At 43.6% G+C, this 27,720-nt stretch overlaps 1 protein-coding gene across 1 annotated transcript in view; it reads left to right on the forward strand.

Moving 5' to 3' along the window:
• The first annotated feature begins 308 nt into the window (after positions 1 to 308).
• Positions 309 to 27,720, forward strand: part of HECTD2 (HECT domain E3 ubiquitin protein ligase 2) — a 103,496-nt gene continuing 76,084 nt past the window's right edge. The window contains exons 1-2 of the mRNA XM_050959394.1: positions 309 to 655; positions 15,582 to 15,711. Of these exons, the coding sequence (XP_050815351.1) occupies positions 455 to 655; positions 15,582 to 15,711 (331 nt within the window). The 5' untranslated portion in view covers positions 309 to 454. The remainder of the gene's footprint in view (positions 656 to 15,581; positions 15,712 to 27,720) is intronic.

Below are 27,720 nucleotides of genomic sequence, written 5' to 3' on the forward strand. Positions count from 1 at the left end.
GTTCCGAGACCGGGGAGCGTGACAGGTCTGGCCGCTGGGCCTAGCGAGGGCGGCAGGGCCGCGCTCCCCCCACCGAGCCGTGCGGGGGTGTGTGTGAGCCCGCGAGTAGTCGGCCCGCTGCGGCACCGCGGCTTGTGCCGCAGTGCGCTGGGCGGTCTGGCCAGAGGGCGTTAGGGAGAGCTGGTTGGGGGACCTCGGGGGGCTGCGGAGGTGACTGGTTCTCTTCCCTGGGGTGGCCTTAGTGGTTTTGGGGAGGCGGTGGGTGGTTGGAGGCGGTGACCCGGGGCTGGTGCCTTGGGGGAGGCTGTGGGCGCGCGTGGGGAGGCCGTGGGTTGTTGGGGTGATGAGTTTGAGGGGGTGATTGGGGTGCAGGGGCTACTCGGGGGTGTCTGTGGGTTTGGTAGTGGGCGGGGAGGTGTCGTCGACCCGGTGCGTTTGGCTGGGCGAAGTAGCGATGTCACTGCAGACCCCGCAGGCTGCCACAACCGGCTCAGATCTCCCCGCTGTGACCGAGAAAGGGTCCTTGCTGAGTTACAAAATGGGCGAGGACAGTTTTGTTCCCCCGTCAGTGGAGGAGGAAGAGGAAGACGGGGAGGAAGAAAAGGAGAAAGAGAAATTGCCTCCTATCCTGATTGCATCTAATACTGCTGGTGGGGTATGTGGAGAGCAAGTGCCTTTTCCCTGATGCCATAAGGCTCTTGACACAGATGCTTTGTGAGTCATTATGAAGGGGAATGTGTGACCTGTCACTTTTCGTTAAAGAGCATAACTCAGATTTAATCCAATTTTTTTTAAGGAGGGCTTGAAAACCAGGAAGCAAAATGATTAATTTTTAACGTTTTCTTTTAATTGTACTTTATTTTATTCTTTTTTATGTTACTTGCTTTGAGGTATTAAGTTTGTTTTTTAGAAAGTGTACCAATAATCAGTGACGTAGCTGTGAATTTTAAATTTGCATGTGGTTGTTTGTTTTATAGTGATGCTTTCGTTTTTTTGTTGGACATGAGTGAGGTGTACAACATTGCAAATTGATTTAAAAACACTTTTTCAGATTGTAATATACTTATGGTAAATGTACCATCTTAAAAGTAATGTAAATGCTAATTATTTTCAATCCATTGCATTGTCTGCAGTATTTAAATAATTTATTTAGAAGATTCTTTTATGTTTTTCAGTTTGCTTAAACAAAGACAATGAAATATTTTTGGTGATAGAATTACTGCTGTATGGGTTAATGCAGACCGCTTTAAACTTACAAATGTGTGAAACAAAAATGGCCATATTGGGTGAGAACAGTGGTATCCTGTCCTCTGACAGTGACTGGTGCCAGATACTTCAGAACAGGGCAGTTTATCAATTGATCCTTCAATTGTCATCCAGTCTTGGGTTAGGGATAACCAAAGCATAGGGTTGTGTCCCTGACCATCTTGGCTAATAGCCGTTGATGGACCTATCCTCCATGAAGTTATCTAATAAAATTGAAGATAAAGAAAGCTAGATACACTTTAAAAATCTATTTAATAAACCTTATTATTTTAGTGAAATCTCTGTACTTGTTGTAATTTTAAAGTTTATTTCTGATCAATATATAGCATTTCCCACAATGTAACCTTGATTTCCTTGCTATAATTTGCCATTTTTTAACTAGCTCGAGTAACTGGGACTATTTTCATAGAATAAAGGAGCAAACAGTAGTTTCACTAATCCTCTAGTGTCAGAATTCTGAGGTCTTTCAGTTGAGTAGATTTAAATGATGCCTGAATTATTAGAACTTATCATTTTACACAATTTAATTTTTAAACTGAGTGACTGCAATGCTTATGACAATGACAATATTAAAGACCAGCTAGTTGAAGGCAAACTATGTAAACTTCTCTGCACAATTCTGCCAGTGCACCTCTGTCTTTGTGTACAATCAAATTCAAGGCCTCTGGTTCATTAAAAGGATTGTCAATTTTGTAAATCACTAATCTGCACAAATATGGACTTGGATAAGATCCCTAGATTTATTTGCACTTGTGAACTCAAGTCAGAATTAGTAGGAGATAATCAGAGGCACAAATGGCAGTTCTAACTCCTGTTGAAAGTCAATTGGAGTCAGGCACCCAACTGCCACTTGGCCTGAACACATGAAAAGAAAGACAGAGAGCAAGGAATGTGGCTTAGGTAAGGCCACAGCTTTATTATTTAACTCATCTGGGAACAAATTGTTACAGTGCAAGTCTTGATTCCTTAAGTTACTTCTTCCTGTTGGAGGGCTGCCATCAGCACCCCACCCCTCCACAGCTACTTGTGAGGACCCCCGCCGCCTTTCCTTCATACCAAGGTTATGGGGCTGAGGAAAGAGAGTTGTCTCTTTGCTCTACCAGATGTTACCTGCCCCAGCCCATTTATCCAGTTTCTTTACATCCAATGACTACCTGTACTGGACACCAGCCTTAAAGAGACATCAGCAATTAGCTTGGCTGACTGCCCACACACCCCGAGCTGGGTTCCCAAATAGCTAACAGTTCCTTCCCTAGTGGCCAAGTAGGTGTGCCCCATTACCTGAATAATTCAGGTACCAAATATATTTTGGGTGGATAATTACTGATCCTCCCAGATCCTATTCCAGATGCTTCATATGACTGCTGGCTTTGTCAAGGTGCACAGGCCAGGTGGCTCGCCACCATACCTATTGAAGCTTTTCAGACAAGTTTACAGTCATGCCCCAGGCAAATGTTGTGAATCTGCCCTATCTCTCTTTGGACTCCAATTAGGAAGTCAATCCACTAATAAAATCCCAAATTGTTTTCACCCAAGTGTACTAGAATCATTTTAGGTGTCTGCTTCCTCGCCGCCAAGAGCATGAGAGAGTTATAAATTGGTTTTAGAGTATGTCCCTCTTGCCATGCCAATTCAGATTCGCCTCTCCACCAAGACCCGCCTGTGAACCTCCATGGGGAACTCTGCTTGCACAGATCCAGACAGGACTCTCATGACCCATTTCCCAGTTCCCTGTAGAGCACTCCTGCATTCATGCTAACTCAACTGCCTCATCACTGATGCCCCAGCAGTATATTCCTGGAGGAACCGTCCATCTGCCTGTGTGCCACATGCACAGTCTTATCTCTGAACTTCTAGTCACCAACTCCTGTGACCCAGTCACGTGATCCTGAAGGTTTAGTGCACAAACCACTGAATTATCCTCCCAATAGGAACTTCCATACTTTTTATATGCATTTGGATGTCACCAAGTATAGGCATAATCTCTTAGGTTCCTATTCCAGTATGTGATGTGGATTAGAGCTTGGCAAAGAGTTTATTATTTCATTTTTGCCAGCCAAACCAAAAAATAAACTAAACTATTGATTTGGTTCTGAAAATGTTCAGAATTTGTCAGCAAATCAGAAAAGTCTGTTTTATGTGGGTCACCTTCAGAAAAACATGTGTCCATCCATTCCTCTTATAACCTTTAGCTTAGTGCTTAAGGCTCTTATGTGGAAGGTGGGAGACCTAGGTTTGAATCCCCACTCTGGAGCAGGGGCTTAAATTCTGATCTCTCATGTGAATACCCTAACCCAGTGATGGGCAAACTACAGCCCAGGGGCCACATCCGGCCCCTCAATTGTTTTAATTTGGCCCTCGAGCTCCTGCCGGGGAGCAGGGTAGGGGGCTTGCTCCACGCAGCTCCTGGAAGCAGCGGCATGTCCCTGTTCCAGCTCCTACACATAGGGGCAACCAGGGGGATCTGCACACTGTCCCTGCCCCAAGCACCACCCTCGCAGCTCCCGTTGGCCACCCTGAACTCATTTATGGCCCCACCCCAGAGCTGTACCCCCAGCTGGAGCCCTCAACCCCTCCCACACCGCAACCCCCAATTTCATGAGCATTCAAGGCCCACCATACAATTTCCATACCCAGATGTGGCCATTGGGCAGAAAAGTTTGCCCACTCCTGCCCTAATCCCTATGCTATAGGCCAGTGATTTTCAGACCTCACTGGTTCAGGAGCCAAATTAGCAATCAGCATTACCCAAAAGAGGCACAGTACTGTGAATTCATTGTTGCATTCAATATAGTACTATATATTCAAATTAAGACAGTATGATGGGGCAGTATTTGATATTTTATATATATAAAATTAATTCACAGCAAAATTGCTGACCAGGTAATATTCTTTTATCAACTACAGTTGTTTAATGACATAGTAAAAACATCCTGACTGGTTAATAATTAAATCACACTGTTTTAATATCGTGTGCTCCAAAAAGCCACAGGAGGCATTAAAGAGTCACTTGCTGCTCGGGAGCCTCAGTTTGAGTATGATTGCTGTAGTCTATTGTACTCTTAATCTGTCCTGCTAAAAGCTGTTTCACTTTATTAACACACAAATTCATTGGACCAGAAAGAGAATCGGAACAACTTTATAGCTTATTGATTAAAGTGCTCACCTGGGAGATGATACTCGGGAGATGTGGATTCATCCAAAACTACATTTACAAAGACTAAACAATTCATGCATAAAAATTTGCCCAGCTGTGCTTTTGATGTAACCAATCCAGTCATGGCAGAATGGGATCCCACTTTTATCAGGGGAACCTCAATAACATGCGCTTTGACATTGCCATAAACTCAAAATCCTTTCCCAAGATAACTCTTCTGTGAAGAAAGAATGGCACCTTCATTAGTGCTTTGATTGGGCAAATCTCAGCTTCCCCCCACTCTCTTGAAATATTATGTTTCACCTTGCCATCCTTTAATTGATTTTTGACATACTGAAATTCATTGCATGAGATCCATCATTTTGCTTCCCTCCTCATTCCCTTTGCAGATCTCTAAATTCTGAAGACCTATCTAGATCCTTCCTTGCTGAACTCCTTAATAGCCATGATCGAGAGAGAAGTAAATTCCTCCACATCTTCAATGTGCACCTAAATTTAGAAGCTTTAAGTTGCACTAAGACAAAATGGTCAATCAAGTACTAAGCAGCCAGAGGTCTAGCTGCACCAGAATGGCTTCCTCACTGTCTGCCAGCACCAACTCTCAAATTGCACCTCCCTCATACTCTGAGAAACTCGAATGACCAGTTACTAATGTGGACTTCTGCCTGAATCATCTCTCTAGTCCCTGACTTCATTCTTGCAAGTAGTCTCCGCCACTGGAAGGAGAGAGAACTCTGTATGGTTATCCTCTCATCCTCCCCGAGATCCAATGAGCACTGCTTGCTCTGGTGAAAACCGCAGAACAGATATCCTGAAGTATATTCTAATCAACTTTCAGGTCCAACTATCATCCATCCTCCCTTCATGGAAATCCTCTTGCACTGACTAGGGGATTTTCCAACACTCAAAACCTCCATCTCTTTCTTTTCCCTAAATAAATAGGTTCTGGCCATAACTGAGGAAATAGCCAGCTACTAAGTGCAAAATATCCATCCCAAGAGCACCACCTAAGGTGTGAAATTGAAGATGGCCAGGCTTGTAGTTCATGCAAACTAATCTTGGACATCCCAGTCCTCCATAGCCAACTCCTACAACCCTGCAGTTTATTAACAGCAAGTAGAGATATCTTCCTGTCTGATGCAGACTCCGGACAAGCTGGCCGGAGGCTCACTGTGATTTCTTTGCTGGTATTATTCAGTAGGCTTGTATACTCTCTTGAATTCACCATTGCTGCAAATAAGAGTGTCCAGGTGACCACCTGCAAAGTTGGTCTTAACCCAACTGTAACATCTGTGCTTCAGTTACCCAGTGTCAAGTGGGAAAAGGTTTCTTGTTGCCACCCCTGCCCCCAAGCTATGGCATGCTCTCTCTTGCGTGTCTGTCTCTATCCCTGGGCTGTGTATGTGTATATGAGTAAACCCTCTCTGGACTAATCTTATGCTCCTTTCCCAGGGACAGCTTCCTCTCTCTGCCCTTCCTCCATGTGGGCTGCAAGTCAGGGTCCCTTGACTGAAGTGTTCCTCAATATCCATAGTCACCCTCTGTAAAAGGTCTTCTATTATAAGCATAGCTACTGCATAGATACTTTTTCTGCCCTCTGGTAGGTATCCTATATTGTGCAGTACTCCTTAAGAGCTTCAGTTTCCACTTTCAGCTGAGATTTTAGTCACAGCAGCACTGAGCTTTGCCTCAATTTCCCAGTTTAGGCGCCCAGTTTCAGCTGGGATCTTTCTTGGCCATAGCAACACTCAGCTGTGCCCCAGTTTCCCCCTTCCAGCTAAAGTTCTAGCCACAGCAACACTCAGCTGTGCCTCGATTTTGGCTGGGATTGTTGCAGCAACACCCAGCTGTGTCTGTTTCATTGTTTTGGCTACCTCACCACTGTGTATGCTCTCACGCTGCAATGTGGGAGAGCCCAGCCAGCCCTTCTACCCCCTAGGAGCCATACGCTCAGGAGAAGCAGTTGCTGCACTGAATTGCACCCCCACCACACCCACGTGCTCTTGCCCTACTGAGGGGGAGAGCCAGAGGTGAGCCAGCTTCCCTTTCCCCCAAGAGGCTACCCACTCATTCTGTGGTGTGGGGAGCCCAGCCAGTCTGCCCCTGCTGAGAATCACTCACTCTTCCTCTTCTGGCTCCAACAGCTGCTATTGCAGGCTACCTCTGCATTGCCCCTTCATCCTATCCCTTCTTCCCATATGCATGTGCTCTCCTGGCTGGCAGCTGCACCACACATGCTTTTACTCTGGGCAGAATGAGGGAAGGAAAAGGCACAGCCAGGTAATTGGGGGGCCCACTCAACCTCCTCTGGCCCAGGGAAAACTGATGAAAGGCTAGTACACTGAACCATCTATAGTTAAAAATCAAAATCATGTTATATCAGGTCTGAAGAGTATTATGCTGAGGTTAATTATTATTGTCAGAGTGAAGATATTATAACTTGAATCTAGATCTGAATTACTGGAGGTTTTTAAGAACAGGTTAGATGAACACCTGTCAGGGATGATCTAGATAATACACCTTTACCCCAATATAACGCTGTCCTCGGGAGCCAAAAAATCTTACTGCGTTATAGGTGAAACGGCGTTATATTGAACTTGCTTTGATCTGTTGGAGTGCACAGCCCCCCTACCCCCCGAGCACTACTTTACCGCGTTATATCCGAATTTGTGTTATATCGGGTCGCATTATATCGACATAGAGATGAACTTAGTTCTGCCTCAGTGCAGGGAACTTGACTAGATTACCTATTGAAGTCTCTTCAGGTCCTACATTTCTATGATTCTATTATTCTAATGTAGTTAATTCAAGGAAGATGTCGAGTCAATAGGCTGCAGAAGTTTTTTGAAAAGTGAATAATTGTTTGTCCTGTTAAAACAATAAAACATCCCAGTGAGAGAGTGTAAATATGTCTGCAACTTTAATACTTCATTCAGTTTTGATTGCCTTGTTTCTAAAATGGTATAAAAGAGATTTAAATAGATTGACAGCAATAAACCCACTTTAGTAGATGCATGAAGGACTTTTATAAGTAACACATTTACTTAGCACTTTTTATTTTCAGTTACTTAAAACAATCTTTACAGTAGTCTTGAGTTAGGTATTTACTCATTTTACATATGGGGAAACTGAGACAGAACGGTTAGATTGTTGTCACACAGTGGGAGTTGGTTTCACACCTAGGATCATTACTCAGGAGTTCCTGACTCCTAATATGCTTTCATCCACTCATGCCCTTCTTACTTGAAGACTGAATCAGAAGACTTGAGTTCTTCATACTAATAAAAGAAAGGTGTAATAAAAAGCACATTAAAATAATTTTAACAATATAAAGAAAGCAGGCCATCAAATCCACAACTTTACTTCTGTTTTCCTAAGGATTGTAGGGGCGGAGAGCAGGTGAAGCTATGAAGTCATGAGGAACTTTACCTCTGTGTACGGTCAAGGGAACAATATTGGGGATCTCACCACTGAATATGACTTTAAGCAGCAGCTCAGAGGTCGATGCAGAGCGGGCATCTGTAGTCCAACCTTCCTGCAGAAAGCTCTGTTGAGGAGTAGAGCCCTGGGCCTGCAGCTGTCTCTTGTCAGTCATGTGTGGGATTTTCAAACCCTAGAGATACATGAAGTTTTTAATTATAGAAAGAGAGTTGGTGGGACTTTAAAGTTTGCAAAAGGAGTCATGGTACAAGGCCTGATGTTCTCCATGGCCCTGGATTTCTCTTTATGTAAGCATGGAGAGAAATTTTCAAGCTGAATAGACAAAATTGGTAAGGCTGCTAAGGTCACTGGTTATGGAGCAAGCTGCTTTGATGAAGCTGATGAGCCTTGGAAAATTGCCAAGCTCTAATCCACAGCACATCCTGGAATAGGAACCTAAGAGATTATGCCTATACTTGGTGACATCCAAATGCATATAAAAAGTATGGAAGTTCCTACTGGGAGGATAATTCAGTGGTTTGTGCACTAAACCTTCAGGATCACGTGACTGGGTCACAGGAGTTGGTGACTAGATGTTCAGATATAAGACTGTGCATTGCTGCACCCTAGTGCTCACTAAACCCAGATATCTGGTTCCAGGAGCTTGTATAGTGTGCTACCAGATCCAGTGCACCTTACAAGTTCTTTAAACCCCAAATTTCTTGCATCAAGATCAGGTCTTATAAAACACTTGTAAAAGAAAAAGGAAATTCTCAGACCCAGTCTTATTAAGTTACAATGAAGGTTGCAAGTTTGTATAACAGCTTAAGAAAAAAATCCTTATTAGAATTTGTAATTTTACTTAAAAAAACCCACCACTGACCTTAACATGCAAGGAATTTTTAAGCTGAAGTCTCCTTGCTTTAAAACAAAAAAAAAAAAACCACCCCAAACACTGTACATGTGAAAATGCAGTTAACTAACTCTAAACAGCATTAACTTTGCTACTGTATCCCTGTATATATGATCTATCCAAATTTATGTGACAATCTTACACTATCACATCTGACATCTTGTGAAATGAGCATCATACTCCTTCTGCAATACTCCACTAGATTTTCCTGTACTTGATGTATTATGGCAATGTGCTAGACAATCACTATGTATTTGTACAACTGACCTCTCTAGACTATTCCTTGATGAACCAAACTCCTTGGATGTACATCAACCAGTTACTGTACTAGTTATGAAAATACAGCAGATCCAGCTTCCTGGTCTCAGTGGTTGATGAGAAAAAGTATACCTTGCTGTCTGCTACTTTACCATTTTTCTCATGAAAGCTTAGTGATGGAGGTGTCAGGGCTCAGGGAACGGCTATCAGCACATAGGTAGTATATCACAGAATCCTGAACTGTGGCACGTAGGCCTGGTCTACACTACAGGTTTTAACTCAATTTAGCAGCATTAAACCGATTTAACCCTGCACCTGTCCACACAACGAAGCCCTTTATATCGATAAAAAGAGCTCTTTAAACCGATTTCTGTACTCCTCCCCGGCGAGCAGAGTAGCGCTGAAATCAGTATTGCCATGTCGGATTAGGGTTAGTGTGGCCGCAATTCGATGGTATTGGCCTCTGGGCAGTATCCCACAGTGCACCATTGTGGCTGCTCTGGAAAGCCATCTGAACTCGGATGCACTGGCCAGGTAGGCAGGAAAAGCACTGTGAACTTTTGAATTTCATTTCCTGCTTGCCCAGCATGTAGCTCTGATCAGCATGGGTGGTGATGCAGTCCCAAATCCAAAAAGAGCTCCAGCATGGACCATACGGGTGATACTGGATCTGATCGCTGTATGGGGAGACAGATCTGTTCTATCTGAGCTCCGTTACAGAAGACGAAATGACAAAGCATTTGAAAAAATCTCCAGGCTATAATAGACAGAGTCCACAGCAGGGACTCAGCACAGTGCTGCGTGACAAGCGTAATGGAAAGCCAAAGAATCAAATGGACGCTCATGAAGGGAGGGAGGGGGTACTGAGGACTCCAACTATCCCACAGTCCCCGCAGTCTCTGAAAAGCATTTGCATTCTTGGCTGAGCTCCCAATGCTTGAAGGGGCAAAAACATTTTCCCGGGTGTTTCATGGTGTATATATTCAATTTATACCCTTCCCCCGCCCTCGAAAGAAAAGGGAAAAAAATCGTTTCTCGCCTTTTTTCAATGTCACCCTATGTCTACTGCATGCTGCTGGTAGACGGGGTGCTGCAGCGCTGAGCACCAGCATCCCCTTCCCGGTGGCAGACAGTGCAAAATGACTGGTATCCATCGTCGTCATCTGCCCGTGAGTGCTCCCAGCTGGCCTCGGTGAGGTTGGGCCTGGGGGCGCCTGGGTAAAATGGGAATGACTCCCGGTCATTCCCGGCAGATGATACAGAAGGCTTGGTAACCGTCCTCATCATAGCAGCTGGAGGCTGAGCTCCATCCACCCCTCCCCTTTCATGTCTAAAGAAGATTCTGTACTCTCTGGACTATCATAGCAGCTGGAGGCTGCGCTCCTCTCCTCCCCACCCTTTAATGTCCTGCCTGGACTATCATAGCAGCTGGAGGCTGCCTCCCCCTCATTTTATCTCACTAAAATCTCAGTGTTCTTATTCCTGCATTCTTTATTACTTTATCACACAAATGGGGGGACATTGCCATGGTAGCCCAGGAGGCTTGGGGGAGGAGGGAAGCAAGAGGTGGGGTTGTTGCAGGGGCACCCCCTAGAATGGCATGCAGCTCATCATTTCTGCGGAATCTCTGGGGCTCTGACCCGGAGCAGCTGTGCTCTCTGGTTCTCTAGTACACTTGCCCATATTCTAGGCAGGACTGACTCTATTTTTAGATAAAACATAAGGGAATGACCCGGGGAGTCATTCCCATTTTTGTCCATGCGCCCCTGGCCAGCCTCAGCGAGGCCAGCCAGGAACACCCATGACAGCAGCAGATGGTACAAAAGGATTGATAACAGTCATCGCCAATTTCCAAATGCAAACGGTGCAAAATGACTGATAACCATCATCTCATCGCCAATTTACAGTGGCAGACAGTGCAATAGGGATGGTAAACATCTCTGCTACCTTGCAAAGGCAAATGAATGCTGCTATGTAGCACTACAGTACCGCATCTGTCAGCAGCATCCAGTACACATACGGTGACAGTGACAAAAGGCAAAACAGGTTCCATGGTTGCCATGCTATGGCGTCTACCAGGGCAATCCAGGGAAAAAGGGCATGAAATGATTGTCTGCCGTTGCTTTCACAGAGGAAGAATCAAGTGACGACATTTACCCAGATCACCCGCGACACTGTTTTTGCACCATTATGCATTGGGATCTCAACCCAGAATTCCAATGAGCGAGGGAGACTGCAGGAACTATGGGATAGCTATGGGATAGCTACCCACAGTGCAACGCTCCAGAAATCGACGCTAGCCTCGGTACATGGACGCACACCGCCGAATTAATGTGCTTAGTGTGGCCATGTGCACTCAACTTTATACAATCTGTTTTACAAAACCGGTTTCTGTAAAATCGCAATAATCCCGAAGTGTAGACATACCCTTAGAATCATTTTTATGAAAGGATTACGTATACATGGCTGTAGCCCTTTGCATTGTGACCCTTCATGGCCATAGGTGAAGTGGAGCTACGGAAGGAGGATTCCATCATGACCTATTCTCTTCCCTAAGAAAAATGTTTTTTCTTATTGGTCCCTTCTGACCTATGAGTTTATGAGTCTATGAGTCTAATGTTGGGCACTTAAGAAACTTGTGCATGAGTACATTGGTCAGACTATGCAGTCAGTTCAGACCTTTGCTGTGCATGAGGGCTTCTGCCTTAGGATATCAATAATTCTGTTTGGCTGTAGGTATCCAGATTCCAGCAAGAGAAGTTTAAGAATTTGCCTTTCACTAAAGAGAATTTATTTGAGGAGCAGGTGATGGCCTCTGCAAAGGAAACAAAGGCCACTCTGCATTTTCTGGGGCCTGTTTCACCTTCATGTTCTTTCTTCAAGGGAGGAAAAGGAAGGGCTCTGCTTCATAAACAGGTATTACATTGATGGCATGCTTCAAGGGAGCTGAGTGCCTTACCTGTTGCAGGGAGTTCAGCCTTGATACCAGAAACTTAAGTGTCCTGAGCCCTCTTTCAGCAAATGTTGTTATTATTTCTATTACCATAGTTCCAAAAAAAAAAGTGTTGAGTCCACCTGCCTTTACCAATAGTCTGCCAGGACCTCCCGACTGGAGGAGGATAGGGAGCATTTAATCTTCAGTGGCCCCTGTTCACCTCAGATATGAGAGTCGTGAGCATTGTTTGGATCTGCAAAATCAGGTTTTCAGAAAGTTCTTAAAATTTGCCTCTCCTTCCCTGTGGTGCGGTTCAGTTAGATTCAAAAGGATGCCTTTATTTGCTGCTCACAAGCGCTGGGCTGTCGTCTTCACTTATCTTAAGTCTAATTTATACACACATATGCACATTGGTAACTGCTACGGTCTGTCATGAATTCCTTGAAGGTAGGCTGATGTCTATCTAGCCTCTTGTCAGATTCATGCAGGATTTAACTCAGGAATTCTCAAACTGGGGGTTGGGACCCCTCAGAGGGTCACGAGGCTATTACCGGGGGTGGGGAGGTCACGAGCTGTCAGCCTCCACCCCAAGCCCTGCTTTTCCTCCAGCATTTATAATAGTGTTAAATATATAAAAACATGTTTTTAATTTATAAGGGAGGTCACATTCAAAGGCTTACTATGTGAAAGGAGTCACCAGTTAAAAAGTTTGAGAACCATAGGTTTAACTCTTTTGAAACTCTTCATTAATAAGTGGTGTAGTGGGTTAAATGTGATCCTAACAAAGATGATAAAAACCTTTTTGAATCACTTAGTTCCAGTGAGCTTAAATTTTGTACATGGAAGTTCATTTTTCTGATGGCAGTAAGTGAGCTTTAGCCCCTCGTGGCTGACTGACCACCTTACAAGTTTGTATAAAATGAGATTTAAACGTATCCAAGATACTCTCCAAGGAAGTGTCAGTTCCTCATTAGCAAGTCTATAGCCCCTTTTCCATATGTTTGATGTTGAAAAGTCCTGGACACTCTGCTTGGAGCAGACTAATGCCATTAGACTAACTTTTTGTTTCGTTTGATACCAGCATTCTGGGCAATGTTGTTTTCCAGAGGACAGTTTCTTGTGGTTCAAAGAGATGTTACTTGTGGTTCACATTGCTGTGCCCTAGCTAGCTTGAAATTGAGAAGACCCTGAAAAGAGTTGTACAGTCAGAGATAAGGCTGCTACCACAACCACATCCTGCTTCAGAGATGTTTCCGTTACATTTGTCTACAAAGCAGATTCATGGGTTTTTTTTCTTCATAATTTGAACTCAAGTTCCAAGAGGTTGTCTGCTTTGTATTCTGCATGCTACAGAACTTGATTGCAAGGTGGCCACCCCAAAAGAGTTTTTCATTTCAAAGTGTTCCTTATTTTCAGCTGACCAGTTCTTGCATGGTTTTTTTTCCTCAGGTTGTCGATTTATTCTACAATCTTGTATGTTACACATGATAAGTTTTGAGAGAGATCCTAGTTTTTAATTTTTAACCTTTAAGAAAGACTAATAGTTTGAGTGGTTGCCTAGCACGCTGCATGTCAACTTTTCTGTGACCTATTTCTAGCACCTCTGGCATGTCAGGGGTTTACAGTAGGAAATTGAAATTTCTCAGTCTAGAGGTCCTAAAGATGTCTTATGCTGTTCTAAATTTGTTCAGATTTGGCTGAGCCAGGGAAAATGGCCACTTGGGTAAGTGCAGTAGAAATTTTAAAACTGTTTAAAATTTCTGGCAATGTTCCAAATCCTGCCATGCTTCAATGTACAATTTTCTGGGCCCTTCTGAGACTACTATAGTATTTCAGAATGACTGTGTGGATGTATAGCTTTGCTCAGAACTCTACCTATATGATTCTTTTACAGGGTTTTTTTTCCCCCCCTAAGGAATGAGAAAACTTGGGTTTTAAAAAATGAGTGGAATAATGTATTTTCAATATTATTTTTAGAATTACAGTTTTGGAGTTCTGAAGATTTATATAAAAGGTTGTAATTTAATGTAGAAACACAAAACAACTTCATATTTGTAGTGGTCAGAGCATTGGCAAGGTTTATGGGCCAAATTTGTCATTGGATTCGTGTGAGGACCAAATTAATCACTGGCAAAAGTGTGAAATTAAAGAAGAGTAAATTCTTGAAGTGAGAAGACCTTGAATCTTCCTATGCCAAATGTGAATTGAGCCTTGAGAGTTCTAATAATCTCCACTCTGCTGCTAACATCCTGTGTGAACTTGTGCACGTCACTTAGCTTCTCTGAGACTCACTTTATTTGTTTGTAAAATAGGAATAATATCACCTTTGTAAAATTCTATAGAAGTGCAAAGTGTTTCTCAAGGGAAAAAAAAAATCTCCCCCTTCAAATAAATTGACATAAATAGTCATTTGCATGTTCCATCATACTGGTTCACGTAGGCTTGATGCTGATTTTTAAGGTTTATTTGCATACAACATTGATGGCAATGGTTTATGCAGGTTCCTCAATGGCATCAGATGTTCAAGCAGCTTATCTTGTTGTCTCAGAGAATGCTCCATAGTTCTCCTTTTATTTGTAAGCTGAGTGGCAGCCAACATTGAAAGCTCAAGTTATTGGCCTTCTGATTGGCCTGTAGATTAACATTACCAGCAGTCAGCCCACACATGGCCACATGCCTAAGTTCAGGCGCTCAGGGAACCAGCCCATGGACCTGCTGGGGTAGGCACGCCCCTCCGTTGGCCCGAACCCAGCCACGGCCTAGACCTGCCGGGGGAAGGGCACCTGTCCTGTGGTCCCATCCCTGGAGCTGCCATGGTGGGGAGAGGCAACTCTCCCCCCAAGCCCAGGTGCTGCTTCAGGGAAAGAGAGCTGGGGGGAGTCATCTCTCCACTCCGGAGCCCTGGAGCACCCTCCTGTATCCCAAACCCCTAATCCTTGACCCCAATCCAGAGCCTGCACCCCCAGCCAGAGCCCTCACATCCCTGCATCCCAGCCCTGAGCCCCTCCCACACTCCGAACCCCTCAGCCCCACCCCCTCCTCATTAATTTTGTTACGTGCACCCATATAAAGGTGATGTGTCACACACCACCTCCATATTGGTGGGCACATAACAAAATTCATTCTGCACATGAGTGGTTAAAATTAGACTGAACACTGAAATTAGGGACATTTTTAAATATCAGATATTTTTAGATTTCTGCTCTAAAAACAGTTGTAATACATAAAAGTATTTTGATGTAGGAATGTGAGACGCGCTGTTGGACATGAACTCAGTTGCATGCAAAAAAGAAATACAAAGGTAATTATTAATTAGGATAGAGGGAGTTAGAATAATATATTGAAATCATTTTAGTCATATCTGCTACTCCCAATTTATCTACCAAACTCTTAAATACTGTAAACTACTGTATGCGTTTTAAAACATGAGGAAAATGGGAAGGAATCTTAGTGGCTTTTGTTATTCAATTTGAAACAAATTTATTAAAAAATGTTTAAGTATTACTCATGGATCTATTCCTCATTGAAGAGGCATGTTGTTTAAGTGTTCCATAGAATGATTTATGAGTAAAATTACTTTTGCAGTAATAGATATTAGTGTTTTATTATTATTACTGCCTTCCTAATTACAGGGATTGGAGAGAGGAACCAAAAGCCAATTTTCTACTTTTAGCAGTTTTATTTCCACTATCAACCAAAAGAAAGAAGCAGCCGGAAGCAGCAGCTCACCTACGCAACTTGTTATACCCAACATCAAAAATGGTAAGAGAATAAAATGCCTTGTTATTTAGTTAAGTAATTAAATTATTCTGGGAAATGTTCAATATGCTGCAATAATTATCTATATTACCATAGTGCCTTTAAACCTTGACTGTGTTGAGTCTCCATTGTGGTAGGCGCTGTACGAGCATATATTTAACAGTCCTATGCTCTAAAGAGCTTACATTCTAAAATACAAGACCTAACAGGTGGATGAGACAGACAAGTGGGTTGGTGGATGGAGAATGGAGGACAAAGTAATAGTAATAATCAGAAGTTTTAGTGTAGACTCTATATGCACAAATTGCAGAGCCAATCAGTAGCAGTAATCACAGATTGACACCTGCCTATCCATCGTTAAATGGCAGATTTTTCTAGACATCCTGGCAAAGATGGGTTTTAAAGAGGTACTTGAAGAAGGATAATGTAGATAGTCTGCAGGATTGGGCCCAATATTACTTAATGATGATGTTATCTCTATCCATGCTGGCTATAGTGTGAGTACTGTGCTAGGTGTATTAAAATAAATGTAACATTAAATTTCATGGCTGTTCTTGAGTAGACATGTACTTCAAATCAGAGATCGCTGAACTGCAAAAGGCAAGGCAATTACAAACCTATAAATCATGTAGTTCATCTTAAATTAGATATTTTGGGGAGGATTCTCCAGTTTGCTCAGTTTATTTTGCACAATACAAACAGTGCAAGGTAGCCTGAAGGTAGTCAGAAAAGGCTAGTGGATTATCCCAGTATAGAGTTGGGAGTGGATGTGTCAGGGACAGCATGTGGATAAAGCCAAGAGGGGAGGTGTTTTATGAATCAGGTCAGAGCTGTGCGTTCTGCTCTACTGGCATAGGTCAATTCAGGATTTCCTCTCTGCAGCCCTAGCTTAAACCAGGGCCAGGGGTCCTGAAACAAGAATCTGCAACCAGCTCCTTATTTTCCTCCCTCTCACCCTTATAAATGTAAATAAAACCTTTCAGATGTAAACTGAGTATAAATTATTGCAGTCCATTAAATCTGAAAAGAGCTCTAAAAAATGTAAAATTATCCATTCAGATCAGTGCACTGTTAACTCTGGAAACTAAAGATGACAATTTGTCAATATTAAATTCACCGGTAATCCATTTTTAACAGAAATGTATAGTTATTGTGCATATTCCACATTCTCAAACTATTTCCTTTATCTTGCTGATGCCACAAACCCCAGTTGTTTCCTTTTCAGCTATAAAACTCCAGCATCATGGAAAAATTGTACAATGCAATCTTGTGTTGTCAATACCAAAATCTGCAGCACATTGGAAGTTGGAATAGTCAGATAAATTTAATATTGAAATAAGTAACATAATGGATATAGTACCTTTTCTAGAATTTATGTCCATATTTAAATTTTAAAAACTCAAATTTTCAATTTATCTGTAGTTGCCAGAGAATATCTTGTCCTTCACTTAAGTGCTAGAAGAATTTAGGTCCAGCTTTTTGAATGGAACATAGACGCCTGGTTATTGTTATTACCCCAGCAATAGTGATTTTATATGTATGTATTCATTCAGAAACACTTATTTTGGTTATGACTAGATTTTCTCCTTATTATATAGTCGATTCTGCAAATACTTGAGTAGTCTCACAGAATTTGCTAGTACTCATATATTTGCAGCATCAGGATGTAGTTTCATCATAATCTGTTATGATGAGGGGTAGAAAATTTTTCAAAACTTGTTTGTGTCTTTCATAGATTGTACCAGATACTGATACATAACTTTATGCTTTGGGAAATTGCTCATTGAAATAAACCCAAATTTTTAAAAGTTTTTCCTTTTGTGTTCCTTTATTTTAATGAGAATTATGGCATTTGTTTAAAAAAAAATACAGGTGAATGAATACATTAAAACCTTGATAAATTAAAGTTAGTGGAATGCCATGAAAAAGATAAGATAAGACAAGTACTGTTGATAACATCGAGTTATGTTTAAGTACAATTAGTATAATAGTAGCTACAAAGATTGAATTGAATTTATTACAATACAATGCAATAAATATCTATAATGAAAAGTCTTTTTAATCAGGTTGGTTTTTCTAGTTTTACTGTATAGTTAAAATATGGATAGGGTTTTTTTTCACTTTGACTGATTGGAAAGGCTGATTGCTCAATGGTTGTCAAGTCATTTCAGAAATGCCACTGTTCTAGACCCATTCATTTTTAATGTCTTTGTAATCATCACCCCACCCCATACCAGTATGGTTTTGTGCCTCAGAGTTTTCACATGGCTTGTTACATATTGGTTAAAGTTTTACCTAATGTAACTAAGCAACCAGCTAAAAATGGTAACACAATAATATAAGAAAAGAAAACGCTGCTGCTTATCAATTCAACACATAAAATTCCAAGTATTAGCTGAATGGAACTCAAGTACCAGGTTTTTAATTATGAATATTTTTGTATCTTTACAGAGCATTATGATATGGTGTACAATGGAGTAACTGTGCATTTGTTATGCATGGTGGAAGTGTTTAGAACATGAGTTTGAGATTAATTTAATATCTCATTCTCCTCTTTGTTGCAGATTACTACTTTTGCCTTTAGATTGTTTAAAAGTCCAGCTGTGAGAACAGGCAGAAAACTCTCAAATCAATGCTACTGATGTTCAGGGGTCTGAGGACAGGTCTCATCTATTGTCTCATGAGTGGAATCTGAATAAGTCACATCAGTAGTTTGACTCTGTCATTAATGTGGGTGAAAAGAACTGACATTCTTTCTTCAGCTGCAGCCTCCTTCTGGGATTAGTGGAAATGGCAGCAGACTAGCAATAATACTTTGGTGTTTGGTTAATTAGAAAAAATGTTAACTCTCAAACAAGTTTTAGTGAAAATGGATACCTATTGGGTTGCAGATAAAAGTTTTAGATGAGCTTAGGTTTAATATGCATTTATTGTATGTGACATCTTTTTGTATAGCATCTTTCATCCAAACAATACCTCAATTCTTATGCATAATTTAATAATAAAAGAGGAAAAAAATAGTAGTATAAATAAGGGAGAAACAAGATATTTGAAAAGTGAGAGAGGATCAATGAAATGTGTTTTAAATATGATATGTTATAGTTTGTTTGATCTGACTAATCTTAGCAAAGGTAGGGCAGATTGAAAAATCAAGATAAAATATGGAGTTAGATGAAAAGACCTCAATGGAACCCTTTTTCTTCTATTTGGAGAAGATGTTCTAATGTCATAGTGACAAAAAGTTGGAAGGTAGAGTAGTCACAGTAAAAATTATCTGCAAAGAAGTTAGAGTTGGATTTGTAGACTTTGCAGACCTCTGCCTCCTATTTAATTCAGTAGCGGGATTCTTAAAGAAGGATGACCTCCCTTTGTCCTGTGCTTCTATTGTAGGCTAATGGAACCTTGGTGCTGTAGTGCTGATGATTCAATAGGTGACATTTTTCTCTCCAAATCAATGATAAAACCAGTGATTGAGTGCCAGGTCACTGAGCTGCTAAGATGCCATCTTTTTAGAGAGAACAAAAATTAAAGTTTTGATCACACATGGACATTCTAAAATTCTTCTTTGAGTAGTGCCCCTGTGTGTGCTCTGCTTCAGGTGCACATGTGCCTCTTGAGCCATTGATTAGAGATTTTCCGTTAGTAGCATCTATTCAGCCTTCTCATGTGCTCTGTACAACCTTGTGTCGCACTCTCAGGGTATATAGGGCTGCATGGGCGAACCACCCTCAGTTCCTTCTCTACTACCTTGGACTAAGACAGAGCTCTAGCACGTGTACCTCAATGTGTTTACAGTTGTTATTTAGTTTGTGTTAGTTATTAGTATTATTTAGTTAGTATTGCTTATTAGGAATAGTTAGATAGCTTTGAGAGATGTCAGTTTGTCCTCTCCTCCTTTTTTTTCTGGGGAATTGATCTGGCCTGGCCTGCCATGCCTGGCTCACCAAGTTTCAGGTGCTGCCTGTCTAGTTAGGAGGCTGTCCCGATCAGTGATGGCTACTGATGTGCATGCATTGCTTGGGATGTAATTTTTGCCTGGCTCTCAAATCTAGAACGTGGGAGAATCAGGAGATCAAATTGAAGCTGCTATTGATTGCCTCCAAGTCAGGTCAGGTCAGACCACCCTCAAACATGTGTCTCTGGGCAGATCCAGTGCTCCTTCATCTTCAGCTAAGGTATCTCCTATGAAGGGAAAGAACTCAGGGAAGACTCCAAAAGAGAGGAGCTCTGTCTCTCATCACAAGGAGTCAGCTCCCAAGAAGCCCTGATCTCTCACTAGGTCTGTGGTGTTGGAAACCTTGACCTTTCAACGTGGTACCATGGTGGCAAACTCTTCCTCCAGTACCAGTGAACTAGGGAGAGCCCAGAGCACTTCAGAGAAACAAGGCTCCGGCAGGGCCCTGGTACTGTCCATGAAGGACAGGGAGGTACAAGACATACATTCCTCCAGAATGTCACTGTCTACTTCGGCCTTACCAACAGTACCTTCACACTCAATTCCATCATTGTCAACAAAATTGAAGCCTTTGGCATCAGTGCCTACAAGCTCCAAATCAGCAGTTTTATCTGCTGTCAGTACTGACCCACTTGGTACCTCAGAAATTCCGCTACAGCAGGGACTTGTCAGTGTTAGACAAGCAGGAGTCCCCACTGTTATGGGGACTGAACAACTCTTGGTGCTCAGACCCATCTGCAGATTGCTATCACTTCCCATTACTGCAGAATTCTCTGCCTTTTTCTGATGGGGCCCTCCCACTGGATAACAATGAGGAGGCTGAAGGAAACATTCAATCAGACTCCTCCTTTTCAGTGCAGAATTCACCTCCGCATCGTTCCAAGAACCCATATTTTGACAAGGATCCTCATCCGTGTCAGGAATGGTAGAATCAGCCCTGAGTAATATCCTGTCTCCTGCGTGGGCTTCCTCAGTGTCTATACTGGGATCCTTGGGTGATGTATCAGCAGAAATTTGCCAGACCTCTATCTCCATTCCACAAGGAGATTAGGGCCACACAGTCCCCTATACCAAACCACCCCCATGAAGAGACCTTAAAGGAATAGAAGGCTAGAGTGGACAAGGAGGCTACCCTTCAAGGCCCTATTTCATCTCCAGACGAGGCAGTCACGCCTCCACCACCATTGATGGCCAACAATTTTTGTCAATTCCAGCACCTTGTGAAGAGGGTGGTTAATGCCCTCCTGTCATAAACAGATAGCTAAGGGTTAATGTCTCTTTCAGCTGAAGCACCTGACCAGAGGACCAATCAGGAAACCGGATTTTTTCAACTTTGGGTGGAGGGAATTGAGTGTCTTTGTCTTTGTCTGCCTGCCTGCTTTCTCTGAGCTTTGGAAAAGTAGTTCTACTTTCTAGTCTTCTGTTTCCAAGTGTAAGGACAAAGAGATCAGATAGTAAGTTATATGGTTTCTTTTCTTTGGTATTTGCATGAATATAAGTGCTGGAGTGCTTTGATTTGTATTCTTTTTGAATAAGGCTGTTTATTCAATATTCTTTTAAGCAATTGACCCTGTGTTGTATCATCTAATACAGAGAGAACATTTGGATGTATTTTTCTTTCTTTTTATATAAAGCTTTCTTTTAAGACCTGTTGGAGTTTTTCTTTACTTCAGGGAAATTGAGTCTGTACTCACCAGGGAATTGGTGGGAGGAAGAAATCAAGGGGAGATTTGTGTGTTGGATCGCTAGCCTGATTTTGCATTCCCTCTGGGGGAATAGGAAAGTACTTTTTGTTTTCAGGATTGGGAACAGAGAGGGGGAGTCTCTCTGTGTAGTTTCACAGAGCTTGTGTCTGTGTATCTCTCCAGGAGCATCTGGAGGGGGGAAGGGAAAAAGGATTATTTCCCTTTGTTGTGAGACTCAAGGGATTTGGGTCTTGGGGTCCCCAGGGAAGGTTTTTCAGAGGGACCAGAGTGCCCCAAAACACTCTAATTTTTTGGGTGGTGGCAGCAGGTACCAGGTCCAAGCTGGTAACTAAGCTTGGAGGTTTTCATGCTAACCCCCATATTTTGGACGCTAAGGTCCAAATCTGGGACTAAGGTTATTACATGGTGTGCAGCTGGTGGGACTAGAATCCAGAAGCCAGTAGGAATATTATATTTTTCTTTTCTCTGCTAAGGGCTTTTTAGCAGAGAGAAGCAGTTGGTTTTAAAAGGGAACCAGAGAGAATTTTTTTTTCTGCTCTCTCTGGCAGTTTGTGGCTTGCATGTTAAGCGAGAAGCCATTCAGAACCTGTTAAGGGTCTTTTGTCATGCAATAGCCCTCCCATTAGGAGGCAAGACCAGCACTTATAGGCATGCAAATAAAGTGGTTTTTCTGGTTTCCCTTCATTGAACATTAGCTAGAGAGAGAAAAGGACAAAAAACACTGTTGCTAGGCAGACTTCAGGAGGCAACAGAGAACCTGCAGTTCAGAAGATAAACACCGGAGGGCACCCCAACACAAGAAAACAGGAATCATGACTTCTAAGGCAAAAATTGAGGCCCAAGAGCAAGTCAGAGAAGCTGAACACAGGCGACAACTGGAAATAAAACAAACAGAGATGGAAATAAGAGAAAGAGAAAGAGAGGCGGCCCACCGCCGAGAAATGGAAAAGCACCAAAAAGAAATGGAAAAACAACAAAAAGAAAATGAAGAGAAGGAAAAACAGAGAAAACATGAACTGGAGTTGGCAAAAGCTGGGCTGCATGTGCCAGCCAACCCTAACAACCCGGCGCCAAATATTGCTCCACAGCACAGGAAATTTCCCACCTACAAGGCAGGTGATGACACCGAGGCCTTCTTGGAAAATTTTGAAAGAGCCTGTCTTGGGTACAGCATTCCCGAAGACCAGTACATGGTAGAATTGAGGTCACAGCTCAGTGGACCTTTAGCAGAGGTGGCAGCTGAAATGCCTAAGCACCAAATGAATGACTATAAACTTTTTCAAACCAAGGCCAGATACAGGATGGGGATAACCCCAGATCATGCCCGTCGGCGTTTCAGAAACCAAAAGTGGAAACCAGAGGAGTCATTTCCCAAACACGCCTACTACGTTGCAAAAAACTATGAGGCCTGGCTAACAGGAAACAACATTCAAACCTTGGAAGAACTGAACCTCCTCATACAAATGGAGCAGTTCTTGGATGGTGTTCCTGAAGACATCACACGGTACATACAAGATGGACACCCCAAGAATATCGCTGAGGCGGGGGAGATTGGAGCCAAATGGATGGAACTGGCAAAAAGCAAAAAAGCTACTGTCAAGGGGAACGATTACCCCAGGGGGCACACAGACCATAAACCCTACAACCGAGGACAGCCAAAGACCCCACATACCACCCAAGTAAAGCCACAGATACCCTACCCTTCAACCTCACCAGTCTCCAGTAACTCACCTCGGCCCAGTGATCCATCAGATGGAAGATGCTTTAAGTGTAATAAACTGGGACATATCAAGGCCAAGTGTCCCAAGAACACCATGCGAGTGCAATTCATTACACCACCATCACACCAAAGATCCCCAGGCCCGGATGCCTCTCAAATACCCTTGGAGCGAAGGGAAAATTTGAGAGTGGGCGGAAAGAAGGTTACTGCGTGGAGAGACACGGGGGCACAAGTGTCAGCTATCCACCAATCCTTCGTTGACCCCAAATTCATCAACCCAAAGGCCAAAGTTACAATTTACCCCTTCATGTCACAAGCTGTAGACTTGCCTACAGCTCAACTGCCTGTCCAGTACAAAGGCTGGTCAGGAATGTGGACTTTTGCAGTCTATGACAATTATCCTATCCCCATGCTACTGGGGGAAGACTTGGCCAACCAGGTGAGGCGGGCCAAGAGAGTGGGAATGGTTACACGTAGCCAAACCAGGCAAGCTTCCAGACCCATTCCTGTTCCTGAACCGTCCACAGAGGCCCCGTCTGTGTTACCAGAGACCCAGACAGAGGTAGAGGACCCGGATTCCATGCCTACCACTGAAACAGCCACAGCATCTCCAGTCCCAGGCCCGGAACTGGAACAGCAACCAGCACCAGCAAGTGCAACCCCATCTTCAAACTCAACGCCAGAGGGCGCCAGCGAGCCAGAACTGGCAGAAGCACAAGACAGCCATACCCAAAAGGCTCAGCCAGAGCCTGAAATACCCTCAGGTGCACCAGCGGAGAGCGGTTCACCAGCAACGGAAACAACCCCATCACCTACATCGCTTCCAGAGGGACCAAGCCCAAGTCCACAGTCTGAGGAAGAACTGGTGACCCCAGCCTCAAGGGAACAGTTCCAGGCTGAGCAGGAAGCAGATGACAGCCTTCAGAAAGCTTGGGCGGTGGCACGGAGCACCCCACCGCCTCTCAGCTCTTCTAATCAATCCCGGTTTGTTATAGACCAAGGACTTTTATACAAGGAAATTCTTTCTGGTGGACACCGGGAAGAATGGCAGCCGCAAAAACAGTTGGTGGTTCCAACTAAGTACCGGGGGAAGCTCTTAAGCTTAGCCCATGATCATCCCAGTGGCCATGCTGGGGTGAACAGAACCAAGGACCGGTTGGGGAAGTCCTTCCACTGGGAGGGGATGGGCAAGGACGTTGCCAAGTATGTCCGGTCTTGTGAGGTATGCCAAAAAGTGGGAAAGCCTCAAGACCAGGTCAAGGCCCCTCTCCAGCCACTCCCCATAATTGAGGTCCCATTTCAGCGAGTAGCTGTGGATATTCTGGGCCCTTTCCCAAAAAAGACGCCCAGAGGAAAGCAGTACGTACTGACTTTAGTGGACTTTGCTACCCGATGGCCGGAAGCAGTAGCTCTAGGCAACACCAGGGCTAACACTGTGTGCCTGGCCCTAACAGACATCTTTGCCAGGGTAGGTTGGCCCTCTGACATCCTTACAGATTCAGGGTCTAATTTCCTGGCAGGGACCATGGAAAAAACTGTGGGAAACTCATGGGGTGAATCACTTGGTTGCCACCCCATACCACCATCAAACCAATGGCCTGGTTGAAAGGTTCAATGGAACTTTGGGGGCCATGATACGAAAATTCATCAACGAATTCTCCAATAATTGGGACCTAGTGTTGCAGCAGTTGCTGTTTGCCTACAGGGCTGTACCACATCCCAGTTTAGGGTTTTCACCATTTGAACTTGTGTATGGTCACGAGGATAAGGGACCATTACAGTTGGTGAAGCAGCAATGGGAGGGGTTTACGCCTTCTCCAGAAACTAACATTCTGGACTTTGTAAGCAACCTACAAAGCACCCTCCGACACTCTTTAGCCCTTGCTAGAGAGAACCTAAAGGATGCTCAAGAAGAGCAAAAGGCCTGGTATGACAGACATGCCAGAGATCGGTCCTTCAAGGTAGGAGACCAGGTTATGGTCTTGAAGGCGCAACAGGCCCATAAGATGGAAGCATCATGGGAAGGGCCATTCACGGTCCAAGAGCGCCTGGGAGCTGTAAACTACCTCATAGCATTTCCCAATTCCTCACTAAAGCCTAAAGTGTACCATGTTAATTCTCTCAAGCCTTTCTATTCCAGAGACTTACAGGTTTGTCAGTTTACAGTCCAGGGAGAGGATGCTGAGTGGCCTGACGGTGTCTACTACGACGGGAAAAAAGACGGTGGCGTGGAAGAGGTGAACCTCTCAACCACCCTGGAACGTCTGCAGCGGCAACAAATCAAGGAGCTGTGCACTAGCTTCGCCCCATTGTTCTCAGCCACCCCAGGACGGACTGAACGGGCATACCACTCCATTGATACAGGTAATGCTCACCCAATCAGAACCCCACCCTACCGAGTGTCTCCTCATGCCCAAGCTGCTATAGAACGGGAGATCCAGAACATGCTACAGATGGGTATAATCCGCTCATCTACCAGTGCATGGGCATCTCCAGTGGTTCTGGTACCCAAACCAGATGGGGAAATACGCTTTTGCGTGGACTACCGTAAGCTAAATGCGGTAACTCGTCCGGACAACTATCCAATGCCACGCACCGATGAGCTATTGGAAAAGTTGGGACGTGCCCAGTTCATCTCTACAATAGACTTAACCAAGGGGTACTGGCAAGTACCACTAGATGAACCTGCCAAGGAGAGGTCAGCATTTGTCACCCATGCGGGGGTGTATGAATTCAATGTCCTTCCTTTCGGCCTTCGAAATGCACCCGCCACCTTCCAGAGGCTGGTAGATGGTCTACTAGCGGGACTGGGAGAATTTGCAGTTGCCTACCTCGATGATGTGGCCATTTTTTCAGACTCCTGGCCCGAACACCTACTACACCTGGAAAAGGTCTTTGAGCGCATCAGGCAGGCCGGACTAACTGTTAAGGCCAAAAAGTGTCAAATAGGCCAAAACAGAGTGACTTACCTGGGGCACCAGGTGGGTCGAGGAACCATAAACCCCCTACAGGCCAAGGTGGATGCTATCCAAAAGTGGCCTGTCCCAAAGTCAAAGAAGCAGGTCCAATCCTTCTTAGGCTTGGCCGGATACTACAGGCGATTTGTACCACACTACAGCCAAATCGCTGCCCCATTGACCGACCTGACCAAAAAGACCCAGCCAAATGCCGTTAAGTGGACTGATGAGTGTCAAAAGGCCTTTACCCAACTTAAGGCAACGCTCATGTCTGACCCTGTGCTCAGGGCCCCGGACTTTGACAAGCCATTCCTAGTAACCACGGATGCATCTGAGCGTGGTATAGGAGCAGTGCTCATGCAGGAAGCAACAGATCACAACTTCCATCCTGTCGTGTTTCTCAGCAAGAAACTGTCTGAGAGGGAAAGTCACTGGTCAGTCAGTGAAAAGGAATGCTATGCCATTGTGTACGCCCTGGAAAAGCTACGCCCATATGTTTGGGGACGGCGGTTCCAACTACAAACTGACCATGCTGCACTAAAGTGGCTTCATACTGCCAAGGGGAACAACAAGAAACTTCTTCGTTGGAGTTTAGCTCTCCAAGATTTTGATTTTGAAATTCAACACATCACAGGAGCTTCTAACAAAGTAGCTGATGCACTCTCCCGTGAGAGTTTCCCAGAATTCAGTAGTTAAAAAGTGTTCTTAAAATGTAGAAGTCTGTTAGTTATATACTTAGGAGTATATGTAAAGGTGTATGTGTTGTATTAATCTGTTTATTTTCAAGTTCTAGAAGGAAATCGCCGCCAGTGAGCTTCCCCACTGTCTGCAATTTGGGGGGCGTGTCATAAACAGATAGCTAAGGGTTAATGTCTCTTTCAGCTGAAGCACCTGACCAGAGGACCAATCAGGAAACCGGATTTTTTCAACTTTGGGTGGAGGGAATTGAGTGTCTTTGTCTTTGTCTGCCTGCCTGCTTTCTCTGAGCTTTGGAAAAGTAGTTCTACTTTCTAGTCTTCTGTTTCCAAGTGTAAGGACAAAGAGATCAGATAGTAAGTTATATGGTTTCTTTTCTTTGGTATTTGCATGAATATAAGTGCTGGAGTGCTTTGATTTGTATTCTTTTTGAATAAGGCTGTTTATTCAATATTCTTTTAAGCAATTGACCCTGTGTTGTATCATCTAATACAGAGAGAACATTTGGATGTATTTTTCTTTCTTTTTATATAAAGCTTTCTTTTAAGACCTGTTGGAGTTTTTCTTTACTTCAGGGAATTGAGTCTGTACTCACCAGGGAATTGGTGGGAGGAAGAAATCAAGGGGAGATTTGTGTGTTGGATCGCTAGCCTGATTTTGCATTCCCTCTGGGGGAATAGGAAAGTACTTTTTGTTTTCAGGATTGGGAACAGAGAGGGGGAGTCTCTCTGTGTAGTTTCACAGAGCTTGTGTCTGTGTATCTCTCCAGGAGCATCTGGAGGGGGGAAGGGAAAAAGGATTATTTCCCTTTGTTGTGAGACTCAAGGGATTTGGGTCTTGGGGTCCCCAGGGAAGGTTTTTCAGAGGGACCAGAGTGCCCCAAAACACTCTAATTTTTTGGGTGGTGGCAGCAGGTACCAGGTCCAAGCTGGTAACTAAGCTTGGAGGTTTTCATGCTAACCCCCATATTTTGGACGC

This window comes from Gopherus flavomarginatus, chromosome 6, assembly GCF_025201925.1.
Source record: "Gopherus flavomarginatus isolate rGopFla2 chromosome 6, rGopFla2.mat.asm, whole genome shotgun sequence".
NCBI classification, from domain to species: Eukaryota; Metazoa; Chordata; order Testudines; family Testudinidae; genus Gopherus; species Gopherus flavomarginatus.